This window comes from Sciurus vulgaris (genome assembly GCF_902686455.1).
Source record: "Sciurus vulgaris genome assembly, chromosome: 2".
NCBI classification, from domain to species: Eukaryota; Metazoa; Chordata; class Mammalia; order Rodentia; family Sciuridae; genus Sciurus; species Sciurus vulgaris.
Window position 1 is genome coordinate 84,653,217 of NC_136462.1, and position 14,899 is coordinate 84,668,115.

General features: G+C 42.8%; 1 protein-coding gene and 2 long non-coding RNA genes across 7 annotated transcripts in view; 2 read left to right on the plus strand and 1 right to left on the minus strand.

Moving 5' to 3' along the window:
- The window catches only part of LOC306654181, a 31,296-nt gene extending 28,085 nt beyond the window's left edge, over positions 1-3,211 (plus strand). Inside the window, exons 2-3 of one of the 2 annotated variants that reach the window (XR_013761894.1) lie at positions 2,758-2,855; positions 2,952-3,211. This is a non-coding gene — a long non-coding RNA (uncharacterized lncRNA). The remainder of the gene's footprint in view (positions 1-2,757; positions 2,856-2,951) is intronic. The other variant, XR_013761895.1, reaches the window with a different exon arrangement.
- Positions 3,212-6,881: 3,670 nt separating this feature from the next.
- Positions 6,882-12,336, minus strand: ACTC1 (actin alpha cardiac muscle 1). Its single transcript, XM_079125764.1, has 7 exons — positions 12,181-12,336; positions 11,396-11,546; positions 9,919-10,243; positions 9,073-9,234; positions 8,738-8,929; positions 7,751-7,932; positions 6,882-7,212 (listed from the first exon to the last, which is right to left on the minus strand). Exons 2-7 carry the CDS (start codon positions 11,522-11,524, stop codon positions 7,069-7,071), a joined length of 1,134 nt encoding a protein of 377 aa, XP_078981890.1. The 5' UTR covers positions 11,525-11,546; positions 12,181-12,336; the 3' UTR covers positions 6,882-7,068.
- LOC306653005 overlaps positions 10,253-14,899 on the plus strand; it is a 31,633-nt gene continuing 26,986 nt past the window's right edge. For all 4 annotated transcript variants that reach the window (XR_013761606.1, XR_013761607.1, XR_013761608.1 and 1 more), the window contains exon 1: positions 10,253-11,137. This is a non-coding gene — a long non-coding RNA (uncharacterized lncRNA). The remainder of the gene's footprint in view (positions 11,138-14,899) is intronic.

The following is a 14,899-nucleotide window of genomic DNA, read 5'->3' on the forward strand; positions in this document are numbered from 1 at the left end:
CCTCATCAGCACTGGAAATAAAATGTGCTTTTTATTTTTAATGTTTACTAATTCGAGTCACCTTCTTAAACATCATTTCCTGAGAAAAGCAGTGGCCCACTGTCATCGGTAAAAACATATGCTCTCGTGTCAAATCCAAATTTCCTTATGTGTCTTTCAAGTTCTTATACAGCATGTACACACATGTGTATATAAGGTATACAATATACACCTGTGTGTATAAGGTAACATGATAAATATACAATATATAAATATATGTAAACATAATGAGATTAATAATAAAAAGATCATCATTTAAGGTCCTACTATTTGCCAAGGCCTGAGTATGGTACCAATTTTATCCCATCTAACTCTCATTACAACTTTGGAGGCAGGCAGAAGGACTATCATTGCTGTGTTTTATAGACCAGAACACAGCCTCCTTGTATCTCCAAATCCATACTCTTGCTCTCACCCTACCTGGTGTAAATTGACCTGATGGCTATATCCCAATATACATCTCCTGCTCTAGCAAGTTCTTCCCACCATCTTTCTGATCTCAAAACCTCCATCTCTGCTCATTCAGTCTCCCTCTTTTCTTCTCTTAGCCACCTTTTTCTTTTTTCAGTCCTAGGAATTGAACACAGGGCCTTGCTCATGCTAGGCAAGTGTTCTACCACTGAGCTACATTCACAACCCACCATCTACCACTATTCAAGATCCAGTAACTCTCTTTTTATGTAAGACAGAAGCTGTATTCGACTGCCTAGAAATTTGGGTTTCTTTGAAAACAGTTTTCTTCCTTGCCCCTATCCAACCATCTGGCACAGTCTGTCATTACTGTTCATGAAACCCGCTCTTCTCTGCCCGCACTTCTCTGTACAATTCTCTGTCTTCACAGTGTCCTCAGCTCCAAGCCACAGCATCTTATTTTGCATCAAAGAGGCCCCCAGTGATTTACTTGCCTTTGCTCCTGTGTTTCCAGTCCAATCTCTACAGGACACCTAGAAGATCCTTTAAAACATGAGTTAGCTGGGTGCAGTAGCACATGCCTATAGTTCCAGGGACTCATGAGGCTGAGGCAAGAGGAAAGCAAGCTTAAGGCCAGTTGCAGAAACTTAGCAAGAATCTGTCTCAAAAAAAAAAAAAAAAAAAAATCAATCAGTGTTAGAGTGCCCCTATCAAAAATAATTGTTAAATTAATGATTTATTTATTTTAAACAATGATTTATCTTAACAAAATGCTAATAATCCAATTTTAAAATGGACAAATTATCTTAATAGAAATTTCTCAAAAAAAAAAAAATAGGAATGGCCAACAAATGTACAACAAAATGCTCTTAGAGTAAATCAAATTCCATGCATGTATGATTTTGTCAAAATGAAATCAACTATGTTTAACTATAATGTATTAATTTAAAAAATTTGTAAATGCTCTTGATATCATTAGCCATGAGGGAAATGCAAATGAAACCATAATGAGATAACATCTTACTCCAGTTAGAAAGGCTATTATAAAACAATAATAATAACAACAACTACAACAGCCACAAATGCTGGCAAGGATGTGGAGGGAAAGGATACTATAGGTGGAAATGAAAATGAGTACAACCATTGTAGAGAAATTGTGTAATAAAGTTCCTTGAAAAAAATAAAAATACATCTACCGATTTCACATCTGGGTATATATCCAAAGGAAAGGAAGTCAACCTACCAAAAGATAACTGCACATCCATGTTTATTTTGGCATTATTCACAATTGCTGAGATGTAGAATTAACCTAGGTGTCCATCAATGAATGAATGGATAAGGAAAATATGACATATACATATATAAATATATATCACATGTGATAGGATTTCTTTCTTCTTTATAGATGAATAATATGTATAATAATGAAAAAAGAAATCCTATCATTTGCAGCAAAATAGATTGAACTGCAGGACATACGTGAAGTGAAATAAGCCAGACACATAAAGACCATTACCAAAAGTTCTCTCTCATATGTAGAAGCCGAAAAAAGTCAACCTGAATGTGGAACAGTGATTAATTGAGGTTGGGAGGGGTGTGAGTGTTGGGGGGTACATAAAGGGAGGCTGGATTTGGTCTGTGCGCACTATATGCATGTGTTGAAATATCACTTTGAGCTGCATCGATATTTACAGTTAATAAATGTTAATCAAAAATAAAACTAAAAATATATGGATCATATTCTTATGTTTAAGGCCCTCTAGCATCTTTCAGTTACACTTAGAAGAATTCAAACTTCTTGCCATGGTCTGAAGGCCCTGTGTGTTTGGCATTCTGACCACCACTCAGTCCACCCCTTCAGCCCCCACCCCCATAACCTCCCCACCACATGGTCTTCTCTCACTTCTCTGTACATGTGGCAGACTCTCCTAGGTCTTTGCACATGCTCTTTGCATAGCCTGTTTTCTGCATTCTGCAAGTCTGAGATTTAATGTTACCTTTTCGAAGAGACAGTCCTGACAACCTTATCTAACTAGAATTTTCTGCATTAGAATCTTTCACCGCACCTTTTTATTCCCTCCATGAAGTTCTATATATTTTTCTTTTTTTCTTTTTTTCCACATAAGGGAGTTTATTAAGCAAACTGAGTGTCTCCCTGCAGGGTAAGAGAGAATATGAGAGGAGAAGAGAAAGGAAAGTGAAAGGGCACGCAAGAGAGAGTGTGAAAGTGAGGATAGAGAAAGTGAGGAGGAGAGAGAGCTCTCTATATATTTCAACGTGGCTATTGTCTGTCCTCCTGACACACAGGTATGCAAAAACTGGATCACTGAACTGTAAGCCATGTGAGTGCAGTGGCCATGTTTGTTTTGCCCCATGGACCCGGAAGAGGAGCTCAGTAAGTATAGGTTGGCTAGATCAATTAGTCAATCGAATAATCAATTCCTCCAACTTTATTTAAACCTTTTGACAGAATTAACTTTTTTTTTTTCTTCTCCTTAAAGCACTTGATTGGACACTGTAAATGTGACAGGAACTCAGAAACTCCTCACAGGCGGACTGTATTCATGCTGAGAGTATGTCTTCTGGCTTCCAGCTACCCTTGCTGGTGATAAGATTCCCTGGGCTGCTGGCAGAGGTGTGGAACCATCTCAGTAGAGCCAACTCTGGACTCTGCCATTTACTTGCAGCATGATCTAAGGCAAGGAACCTCTTCAGACACCAGTTTTTTTCATCAATAAAATGGGTATAATAATAGACCCTATTTCATCGTTCTGCTACAAAGTTTAAATAATATTTTTGAAGGACTGTTTTTGAATAAAATCATTGCTCTTCTCAAGTCTTTCTCAGGGCCTACCAAATGAAATAAAACTCCTAAACTGGAAAGTTGGAGCCTTCCAACAATTGGTTCCTCCTGCACAAACCAGCATACCTGCCCTGCTTTAGCTCCTTGGGTATGGTGTTTGCACTCTTTGGCTCCCCTTCTTTGGAGAACCACCCCTCCCCCATTCAATAACACCGATTAGATCCATGGTGCAGGCCAGTCCCCAGTCCCGGCCAGACTCAGAGACCTCCTGGTGAAAGTTTGCCAGTATTATATGGAAAACTCTGTTTTACCCCAGAGGCCAGTAAGTTGGTAGACCATGAACCTCAGTCCTTCATGTTCAACATGTGGAGAAACCTTATATAAGTCTGCTAAGACTGGCCTATTACAATACTACAGACTGAGTGGTAGTTGTTATTTTGTTTTATTTTGAATTTTGAGAGTGTCTCACTAAGTTGCCCAGATTGTCCTCAAACTTACCATCCTCCGGCCTCAGCCTCCCAAGTTGCTGGGATAGACTGAGTTGTTTCAGCAATAGAAATTAATTTTCTTTCAGTTCTGGAGGCTGGAAAACCATGAGCAAGGTTACAGGAAGGTTTCTGGTGAGGCCTCTCCGTGGCATGCAGACAGTTGCCTTCCTACTATATATTCTTACATTGTCTTTCCTGCATGTTCTTACTCCAGTGTCTCACCAGTCCTATCGATAGGACCCTGCCCTTGGAACCTCATTTAACTCTCATTATCTCCTCAAAGTTCCTCTTTCCAAATACAGTCATCTCCAAATACAGTCGCATTGGGGCTTAGGGCTTCAATATATGAATGGAGTGGGGCAGCACAATTCATACCATAATAGATCCTATAAAAGTGGACAGAATGGTAAGCCCTAGTAACGGGTTTAGGCCCTGGATACAGCAAATTAACCCTACCCTTCTAAATATTCCATTTTCTCCAATAATTTTCCTTTCCCCTCTATTTTCTTGAATGTTTAAATACAACTATATAATGCCTTTTGATCAGTTAAAAATGAAAAAATAATGTTTGGGGCTACTAGAAGCTACTAACAAAACTCTTTTCAACAAAAATTGAGAAGAAATATAATAAATGACATGTTTTTGTAAAAGGAAAGTTAACCAGATATATATTCACTGTAGATATCTCAATTATTTTTATACATTATGCCCAAAACAAAATTTGCCTTTGTAACTTCCTTAAGCACAATTTCTAGAAAATTCAGCTGTTCTAATACCTTATACCCTAACATGAAGCAGAGATGATCAAACTCAAACTTCTGCAAGGATCTGTGCGCTTACCACTTCTGATACAAATATCGGAAGGTGATTCTTAAAGCTTTGTTATGGTTTGGATATGTGGTGTCCCCCAGAAGCACCTGTGTTAATACAGGCTTATTTAGAGGTGAAATGATTAGATTATAAGAGCTGTAAAGTAATCAGTCCATCCTAATTTGAATGGATTAACTATGTGGTAACAGTTGGCAAGTAGGGTGTGGCTGGAAGAGGTGAGTCACTTGGGGCATGTGCCCTTCCCTGTGGCCCTTTCTGTCTCTCTCTCTTTCTCTCTCTCTCTTCTTCCTCTGCTATGAGTAAAGCAGTTTTATTCCACCATCCCCTTTGGCCATGATATTCTGCCCTCAGACCCAAAGCAATGGAGTCAGCTGACCATGGACTGAGACCTCTTAAACCATGAGTCAAAATAACATTTCCTTCTCTAAGTTGTTCTTGTCAAGCATTTTGGTCACAGTGATGAAAAACTGACTAACACAAGTGTCTACTTTTAAGTAAAAACACAACAGTATCCATTTCATTCCCATTCATAAATGAAAAAACTATAGGTGATATTCTAGTCAGTTGTTTACACTTAAATCATTAATATTGTTTTCAGAGGATAAAATTTGTAATGTTTATGTGCTGAGAGACAAGAGACAGAGACTCTCTGAATCATACCTCCCCATATCTGCCCCAAATCAGTTTCCTCAGCTGATACCTAGCTTTGAAACCAATATCTCTGTGCTACAAAACACAACTGGATCGGGGGTGGGGGGGGATATCTACAATAGCACTAATACCTTATCTAAGAATCCTACCAAATTGATTTACTATTTAGACTTTTTTTTTTTTTTTTTTTTTTTTAAAGAACTTCCATTTGCCTATGCTAAACATAGAGAAGTCTAAACTCTGAGCTCCTTACACACTGAAAATGTGCTCTGACCCATCTTTGGGTCCCTTTCTCCTACTACTGTACCTGACCCAGAGTTAGAGATGAAGAGATACATTGTGAATTAATGGACATAAAGACATGCTTATGACCTTGAATGATAATGACAGTGACAATTTATTAAAGATGTTGAGCCCAAAGTACTCCAAATTTGAACCCAGACTTTCAATTTTGATAGAATGGGGTTACCCTTGATAAACTATGGCTAAAGTTAGAAAAGATGCTTTTAAAAGCATCATCAGACAAAATGTCAAAAAACTGGGCTCCTGTCTTGGGTGCTTTACAAACAAACCATATAGCATTGTACCAGTTGCTCAATCTGTGTCTTAGTTCACACAATAGATAAAATTTATTAAACCCATCAAAACCCCTGTGAGCTCCCAGTTTTTGAACAATTTTTTAACTTACAAATGAAAAATCTTAAAGCTTTTGTAAACAGATTGAAATCTACCTTCCCAAAAGGTTTCCTAAAATTCACCAGCTCCTATAAGGCTACTGTAGGCCTGGCTTCTGCCCCATTTCCTCCTGCTGAGATTTCCTCCCTGTCCTTCTTAGCTCTCAAAACTGAACTATTCTTCAAGAGCCTCACCCATGTCCATCTCCTCAAAGCCTCCCAGACCATATATGCCTATAGGGTATGTGAGCCCCTTAAAGGAAGTGCACTCTAATCCTCCTGGCATGCTCCACAGAATCCAGCATGAAGCAGGACAAATTTTGTGGCTCCCCCAACCGTTGTTCCCTTAGAACATCAGTCTTCACTCCACTCAAACCAAGATCCCAAGATTACAAATGAAGAGATTGAAGATCTTGGCCACACAGTTACTGACTAAGAAGTTTCTGGCTCCTGCTTCCTCACACTTATTTTGAACATGCTTAGTGATCTTGAGTTGTTTACAGCATATTTGCAATGAGACATGGCTAAGTCTGTCAGTTGGACTTGTGTTTCATGCATAGCCCTCAAAAATACAACTGCAGAATCCAAAGAAATAAGAAGATAAGCTAATTTGTATAAGATAATCTTTGATCTTCTCATTACGTCTGTGTGTGAGATCCACAATGTTACAAAAACAACTGGAGTGTATGCTAAAAACAACAATGTTCAGTGTCATTCTTAGCAAATCATCTTAAAACATTGTCTTGTCATTTCCATTTCTTGCTTACATGGAGCTAAATCTAATGGAGCTTACCTATAAGTTACAAAGTACATTCATGATTCTGTCCCAAAATATGAAATCAAAACATAGTATATAACTTCCAGCTCAGTGTGACACTTATTTATCTGATGAACTTTATGATACTGTACTATTATAATGCTCAGGGTATCAAAGCAAATGCCTGCCCCACCTCAAGTCTACCCCAAAAGAGAAATAAGAGAGGCTTTTGTAGGTTGCAAGTCCTGGTCTGGTTTATTTATAAAGCAATAAATATTAGAAGCACAAACAAACTGCACGTGTGTAAACAAACTGTACAATGATTGATGAGACATGAGGAAGGGTGGTTTGGAAGATCCCAACAAGCATAATACCGTCATCCTGAATGTAAAAGAGACTAAGAGAGAAGGCACCTTAGAAGCATTTGCGATGGACAATGGATGGGCCTGCCTCATCATACTCTTGCTTGCTAATCCACATCTGTTGGAAGGTGGACAGAGAGGCCAGGATAGAGCCCCCAATCCAGACAGAATATTTACGCTCAGGGGGAGCAATAATCTGCAGAAAGAAAACAAAAACTTCCAGTGAACTCTGAGGTCCTAAGCAATGGAACAAGTAACATGTCAGAAATATCAACAGAAAGAAATTAGATAATAATTCAGTATAATGTAGGACACTTTGTATCACCAAATATTATGATAATCAAGTTTTATGAACTTCCCTCTTTTTCATCATTTCCATTATTAAAGACTCTACAAAATAGAATTTCTCCACTCTCTGAACTGAGTATAATGTGGCAACAAGCTAATTGCATGGTGAAGGCTAACCCAAAAGTTGGGGGGCTTAAATGTGTTCAAAGAGTTAGCTGTATTTTTTCCCAAGAATTTATTTTTATTCACTGCTTGAAAGCATTTTTAAAGTTTTCTGTCTTGGGGAAAGTACTGTAAAAAAAAAAAAAATCAAGAAAAGTGCTAGAAAAGCTGACAGGTAAAGTTTATGGGAGTTGGGAAGCTATGTGTGAGGGAAAAGGAAGAGTGAAGTTCGACTTGCAATACCAAGATCTGTGCTGGTCCTCCCACCCACAAAAGTTCTTTACCTTAATTTTCATGGTGCTAGGAGCCAGAGCAGTGATTTCCTTTTGCATACGATCAGCAATACCAGGATACATGGTAGTGCCTCCAGATAAGACGTTGTTGGCGTACAGGTCTTTACGGATATCAATGTCACACTTCATGATGCTATTGTAAGTAGTTTCATGGATGCCAGCAGATTCCATGCCTAGAAACAAGTTTTTTTTAAAAAAATCACAGCATATTCAAACTGCAATTCAATGTGGAGAGAACATTCTGCTGGGCAGAGAGAAGAGAACAGGACTCCTCTGTGTTGGTGAGCTGCCACCACTTGTCGCAGAAACACATGTTGCCCTATAAGATACAGTGCAAGGAATATGTGGAACAGGTGTCTCTTAAAAGAACTAACAGAAAATCCATCATAGATGGACAGGAAACAAACAACTGTGTTTAGCATCTATTTGGAGTGAACACCTTCTGTACCCATCAGATGTATGCAGATGTACTGCAAATGGCTAAAACAAACATTTAAGTTAAATGAACATACTTTTTATTTATGGACTAAAATCACATCCAAGCTTCTTCTTGGAAATCACTGCTTAGGAAAGATGTTTGGTGACATACAAGTCTCCCATTATCACTATGAGTAATTGTGTGGTTGCATGAGAAACTTGAAGCAAAGTCTAACTACTTGGTAATGGAACTTAATGAAACAACTCAGCTCTCTTGAGTAATTACCCTTCCCTGCATATATATAATATTCAGTTACTGCTGGGTCTCATCCTTGGAGATGAACCCGCATGTCATCCTTGATCACATCACTAGAGCATCATTAATGAGCCATCAGGACTTGAGGCTGAGCTGTGTGGGACTCCAAGCTACAACTTCACTCAAGGGTCTCTTAATTCTTCTAATTATATTGGATTTTACTCTGAGAGACCCCAAGACTCTCAGGAAAAAGCTGTGCCTCAGCACCTGACCCCACAACTCACCAACCTGACCCCACAACTCACCAATGAAGGAGGGCTGGAAGAGCGTCTCAGGGCAGCGGAAACGCTCGTTGCCAATGGTGATGACTTGGCCATCAGGCAGTTCATAGCTCTTCTCCAGGGAGGAGGAAGAGGCAGCTGTGGCCATCTCGTTCTCAAAGTCCAGGGCGACATAACATAATTTTTCTTTGATATCACGGACAATTTCACGTTCAGCTGCAGAAATAAAGAGCATCACAGTAAAGCTCTGAAGAAAGAAGCCAGTCGTGGTAATCCTCTGAGGGAGGAAAAAAAGTCTACACATGCTGCAACACATAAGACACACACACACACACACACACACACACACACTCACTCACCAGTGGTGACAAAGGAGTAGCCACGCTCAGTGAGGATCTTCATGAGGTAGTCAGTGAGATCCCGACCAGCCAGGTCCAGACGCATGATGGCATGAGGCAAAGCATAGCCCTCGTAGATGGGGACATTGTGGGTTACACCATCCCCAGAGTCCAGAACAATGCCTGTGAGAGGAAATAGACAAGAACAAAGTAAATCTCTGTAGACTATCACTTTAGTCCTGGTAAAACCTACTTCCAGTCTCAGCTGAGAGATGTAAGACTGGGCACTAATCCAGATAAAATCAGATCCCTTACAGACAAAGAATAAAAATGAGCATAATGGATAGATACTAAATCTAAAGCCAACAGAAGCCCATCCTTTAAAATACTGGAGTAGAAAATTTTCCTAAGAATACTTTCCAATGACCATCCCTCTTACCAACCATTAGCACATTATGTAAGTGTCTAGCAGGTTTTTCTTTGCTCCAATCTAACTTGCACATTTTTCTCTCTTTTTTGATTCAGACCCTATTGGGAATGTGTGTTTTCCTTGAAGATGTTGCCCAGGGGCTGTAATGGTATAAACACATGGTGACTGCTGCATTCCCAGTTGCTACATTGTGCTGGGCTTTGATCTTCAAAATAAGGGAAGGATCTAGCTCCTCAAGCTGCTAGCTCTTGCAATAAGTGTGCTCTGAAACTAACCTCAGGGAACTATTATAACCTCTCTTTTTTAGCATGGACACCTTGCTGGAGGGAGTGAGGGAAGGGGTCACTCTTCTTTTCAATTGAGGAATCAGACTCAGAGCAAGGTCAGTGGTTTGGGAACATGATGAATCAGTGACCAACCCCACAGCCCAAGCATACCTGTGGTTCTTCCAGAAGCATAGAGGGACAGCACCGCTTGGATGGCCACATACATGGCAGGGACATTGAAGGTTTCAAACATGATCTGGGTCATCTTCTCACGGTTGGCCTTGGGGTTCAGTGGGGCCTCAGTGAGCAGGGTAGGGTGCTCCTCGGGGGCCACACGAAGCTCGTTATAGAAGGTGTGGTGCCAGATCTTCTCCATGTCATCCCAGTTGGTGATAATGCCATGCTCAATGGGGTACTTCAGAGTCAGGATACCTCGCTTGCTCTGGGCTTCATCACCTACATAGGAATCCTTCTGCCCCATACCCACCATGACTCCCTATAAGAAGAAAAAGATAGGGAAATCATGCTTCCACCACGTCAGGAATATAATCAGCACCTTATCAGTCTATGTCTAACTGCCCAAGTCAAGGTACATCTTGAAAACATCACAAATAGTAAAAAAGTAGGATTTTACCTTAATATAGAAGACTCATTTAAAATCAGCTTTGTGCCTTATCACTCCACAAAGATGTATAATTCTATTGTTTAGAATATAATTGAGGAGGGGGAATAAAGCTATTTCATTGAAGAAGCAGAGTCTCACCTCAATTTTAAAATGCCTTCATTATTAAGTTTATCACCCAAGTCAAATAGAAAATAGATGGTTACATTCAGGAATGACTGAATTAGTGACACATCCTATTTCTCCTAAGAAAAGATTTTGACATTCATCAAGTGAGCATAAAAAGATGGGCTGATTGGCCACTGCCAGTCCGATGCAGCCCATCCAGACCTACCCTGGATACTGGTCACTCACCAACACTGAGGACTAATAGCTTTCCTCCCTGGCAGCCTGTCTGGCCAGGACTGTGACAAACCCAGAGTGCATGGCATTGCTTTTAATAAACAGGTGGTATGTCACTATCACCATGGCACTCACTCTGTCACGTCTGGCTTCTAAAAATGCAACAGCCAGGAAGGAGAGAGATTACATCTTTCGGGAGCCCTGTGAATTGGCTGTGAACAAGAGAGAGGAATGTGGGTTGTGTCCAGGTTGGTTGAGGGAAGTTATATTATTTTAAATTTTGAACAGGGCTGAAAAGGGGCGGAGGTGGGGGAGAGAAAACCACATGTATAAGAGGTACAGAAGACCCTGAGGACTAAAACTCAGAAGGTCAAGAGTGGAGACAGTCAATGGCTTTTCACAGGAGGCAGCTGGACCGGTTGACAGGTGTGCCATTGAAGTAGACTGGGGGAGAGTGTACATTTCTTAGTATTCGAGGGCTTGGTAGGGGTATTGCTTGTCTTGGCTTGAATCTGAAACTAACCCAAGTTGTCCTTATTTGACCCAAGCTGTTCATGAAAAAGCTGGGTCAGGAGAAACATTTCCTTAATTGCTGGACTGACTGAGGAGGTGGCAGGAAGGGGTGCGGAGTGGGCCTGGGGGCTGCCCCATCTGGGAGTAGGCCAGGAAGGTCAGAAAATGTACCTGGTGGCGCGGGCGGCCCACAATCGAAGGGAAGACAGCGCGGGGCGCGTCATCGCCGGCAAAGCCGGCCTTCACCAGCCCAGAGCCATTGTCGCACACCAAGGCAGTGGTCTCCTCGTCGTCGCACATCTTGGCACAGCTTCAGAGGGGTCTGCAGGTTGAGGAAGGGAAGGTGGGCCACATTCAGCGTCTGCGGAACTGGCCTTGTCCTTACCAGGAGAAGGGTCTAGAGCAAAAGGTGGATTCTAGGGGATGGGGCGGGATGGGTGCATCCTTCGAGACATAAAAAGAAGGGCAAGAAGAAGCCACGGAGGAGATTGGGTTCGTAGAGAAGAAAGAGAAACCCACCCAGGTTCCCTGGACCAGAAGTGCCACCCCCCCGCCTCGGGCTCAAGGAAGGACTGTCCCAACTATTCTGGAGAACCAATCCCTTAGGAGGTCTTCCTCGGCCCTTTTCACCTTTCACGAACTGGGACTCCACTCTCCCGCCCTACGCACACCCCATGCCTTGCCCCAGTGGAGAGAAGAACGCACCAAATCAAAGACAAAAAACGCCCCTGGCGGAGGGTTAGGGACGCGGGACTCGCTTTCCGCGTGCTCCTATCCCTCAAGATCCAAAACTTAGCACTAAACAAGTTAGAACCTCATCAAAAAGTTTTTTGGGGGAAAAAAAAAACCCCGACGGGTAGGAGGGCCGGCGCGGGATACGGCCGGGGGCGCAGCTGGTGTCCCGTGCGGCCGCGGAGCCGGGCGGGGAGCGAGGGCGCAGGGCGTCGCTGACTCACCGTCCGCGGCTCGGCTGGGCTCGGCTGGGCTCGGCTCAGGCGGCGGCAGGCGCTGGGTGCCCGCGCCAGGAGCGCAGCTTTATAGCGCGCTGATGGACGGGGTCAGTTGGAGCCACCGGGGGCAGGGGTGGGGGGCCCGGTCTGCCACCTTGCCTTATTTGGTCGCCTTAGCACCATCTAGGACCGCCGAGGCCATTCATGGAGGCAAGGGCAGGGGAGAGGATCAGCCGGGGGGCTCCCAGACCATGTAAGGAAGGGGAGGGGGCAGCCAGAGGAATGGCCAAATAGGGAGGTAGGGAGGGGCAGACGCTGGAGGGTAGGGGGCAGGGGAAGACTAAGTGACGCCAACCCTCCTCTCCCCGTTCCTGAGGTGGGGGAGCTCCCTGGATGGGCTGTGGGTTTGTTCCTCCGCACTCCTGCTGGCCTAAGAGACAATAAGCCACATGCAAGAGGAAAGTCTTGGCGCCCTGCCCTCTGCTAAGGGGTCCTGACAGCTGGGCGGGGGCAGCAGGGGAGCGACAACAGCTTCTCATCTTCCAGGACTGGGAGGTGGAGGAACAGATCCCTGGCAGTTCTCTTGGGCACAGAGGTTACCACAGCCACACGTTCAAGTGGCTCAAAAGGGGCACCCTTCTGGTCTATCCCCCACCATCCTGAGATGGGGCTTTGCTCGTCTAGATGAGAAAACTGAGATTAATCAATCTAAGTCCCAATCCACACAGGGATCAGGGGCTGGCATGGAAGAGGCTAACAAGGGTTACTTAGAGAGTCCAGCCAAGGCTTGCTGTAGAAGGGATCACCCCAGATACCAGGTACCACTTATCCAAGCTGCAGGGGTTTTGCTCCAGCTCAGACTCTCATTTTTAGGCCAGAAAAGGGTCCCCTGATAATAAAGTGAATGAAGTCACAAATGCCAAAAGTAACTTGGCCACTTGCGGTGGGTAGATGAACATCTTTAAATTGGGGACAAAGGTCTCCATTCCAGGTAGAGGCAAGACAGAAAAAGCACATACTCTTGTTGAGAAGATAACAAACAGCAACTTAAACCATAAGAACATATCAAGTCTCCATATTCAAAGTACAGTCTGTGGACCAGAGTGTCCTGAACCTGGGGATGAGTAATGCAGAGTCTCAGGCTCCAAAGCAGACTACTGACTCAGAATCTGCTTTTCAGTAAGGTTCCAGTTTGACTTGTGTGTACATAAAGAGGGAGAAGCACTGGTATAAATTACTAATATCAGCTCCTTCATGGGAAAAAGGTTTTGAAGGATTGAGGGATTTTTGAGAAGGAAAAAAAAGATGGCATGAAGTGAAGGCGCGGGAGGGACCAGGGAGACATAAGAAGGACAAGGGTCACTGGTTTGCCCTGGGGTGCCCTGTATTCTCAGTTCTTGACTAGCGCTAGGATTTTTTAATGCTTGTGCTTTTCCTCCAGTTCACACCAGTTAAAAATAGAAAACTGGGCACAGGCATCCCTCTCTAGAGTGGTCTTGGATTGATATGCTAAGGAGGCCTGCTGATTAGATACTTGTCCGGACTGGGGAATGTTAGGCACTCTCCTCTGAGCTCCCCAACCATGTTTGGGTTGGTCTGGAGAAGAAACTACAGGGGTAGCTAGGTGATGGAGCCAGGTGAGAGGCCTGGCTGGCATCGCCCCCTGCTACACGGCAGGCATAAATGCACCCGTTGGCAGGATGCAAAGAGCAGAACTGACTTGACTTAGGCAGATGCTGAAGAAGCAAGGAAAAGGAGAAATGGAACTGGCAATGGAGGCGGACAGCCCGGGCTTCAAATTCTGCCTCTGTCACTTACTAATTGCTGTGTGTCTGATCTTGGGCAAATCTGTAAACTTTCCTGAGTCTCCAAAAAGAGACACAATAACTTTTCTTCTAGGGGCTGAGTATTATAATACTCAAAGACAAATGGCATGTCATATAGAAGATAAAAGTGCATTTGACCTGTATTAGTAATAAAGATACTTCTGGAGGCAGCAGTAACTCTCACTTTTAAATAATTTGGTCGATTTTATTCATTCGTTGATTCAACAATGTCCTACTGGTTGTGGGACAGGAACTGTGCTAGTCACAGGAGCACAGTGATACACACACAGAGCAGGACTCATCCTCCATGGCCATCTCAGAAAAGTCAGAGACAAGGCACATGCCAGGAAGGAAAAGGGGGTGTCACTGGGATCATCAGAAAAGGGGGAATCTAAAATATGGTTCAGGGAAAGTCTTCCTGGAGAATTAGCATTTACTTGCTTTTAAAGTAGAATAGAACTGAAGTTCATGAACATTTGTGTGAGATAGGGCGGCTAATGGGAGCTTTGCATGTTCACTACCCTTATGGTAAAACTCCCTGGAACTACTCCATAAGGTATAACCAGAATCCTTAGTAATACTTTTAGGGCTCAGGAAGCCAATTCCAGCTCACCTGTTCCAGGATCATGGGTCCTAGTGAAGGATGGGTAGATCAGTGGAAGACCAGTTGTGTGAAGCAATATTCACTCTTAAAATGTTTTAAAAATATGTTTTGTATTCCATTCAATTCTTTTTTTTTTTTTTTTTTTTTTCATTTTTCGGTAGTGAGGATTGAACCCAACCAAAGGCACTTCATCACTGAGCTACATCACCAGTCCTTTTTTTTTGTTTGTTTGTTTATTTTTAATTTGAGGCACAGTCTCAGTAAGTTGCTTAGGTCTCCCTAAATTGCTGAGGTT

Bases quoted from the DNA above. Each gene is read 5' to 3' on its own strand.
- ACTC1 (XM_079125764.1), bottom strand. From the start codon at position 11,524: ATGTGCGACGACGAGGAGACCACTGCCTTGGTGTGCGACAATGGCTCT. The intron at 10,244-11,395 runs GTACATTTTCTG...TTCTTCTTATAG, and splicing joins TGGGCCGCCCGCGCCACCAG to GGAGTCATGGTGGGTATGGG. The intron at 7,933-8,737 runs GTGAGTTGTGGG...ACTTGTTTCTAG, and splicing joins CTTCCAGCCCTCCTTCATTG to GCATGGAATCTGCTGGCATC.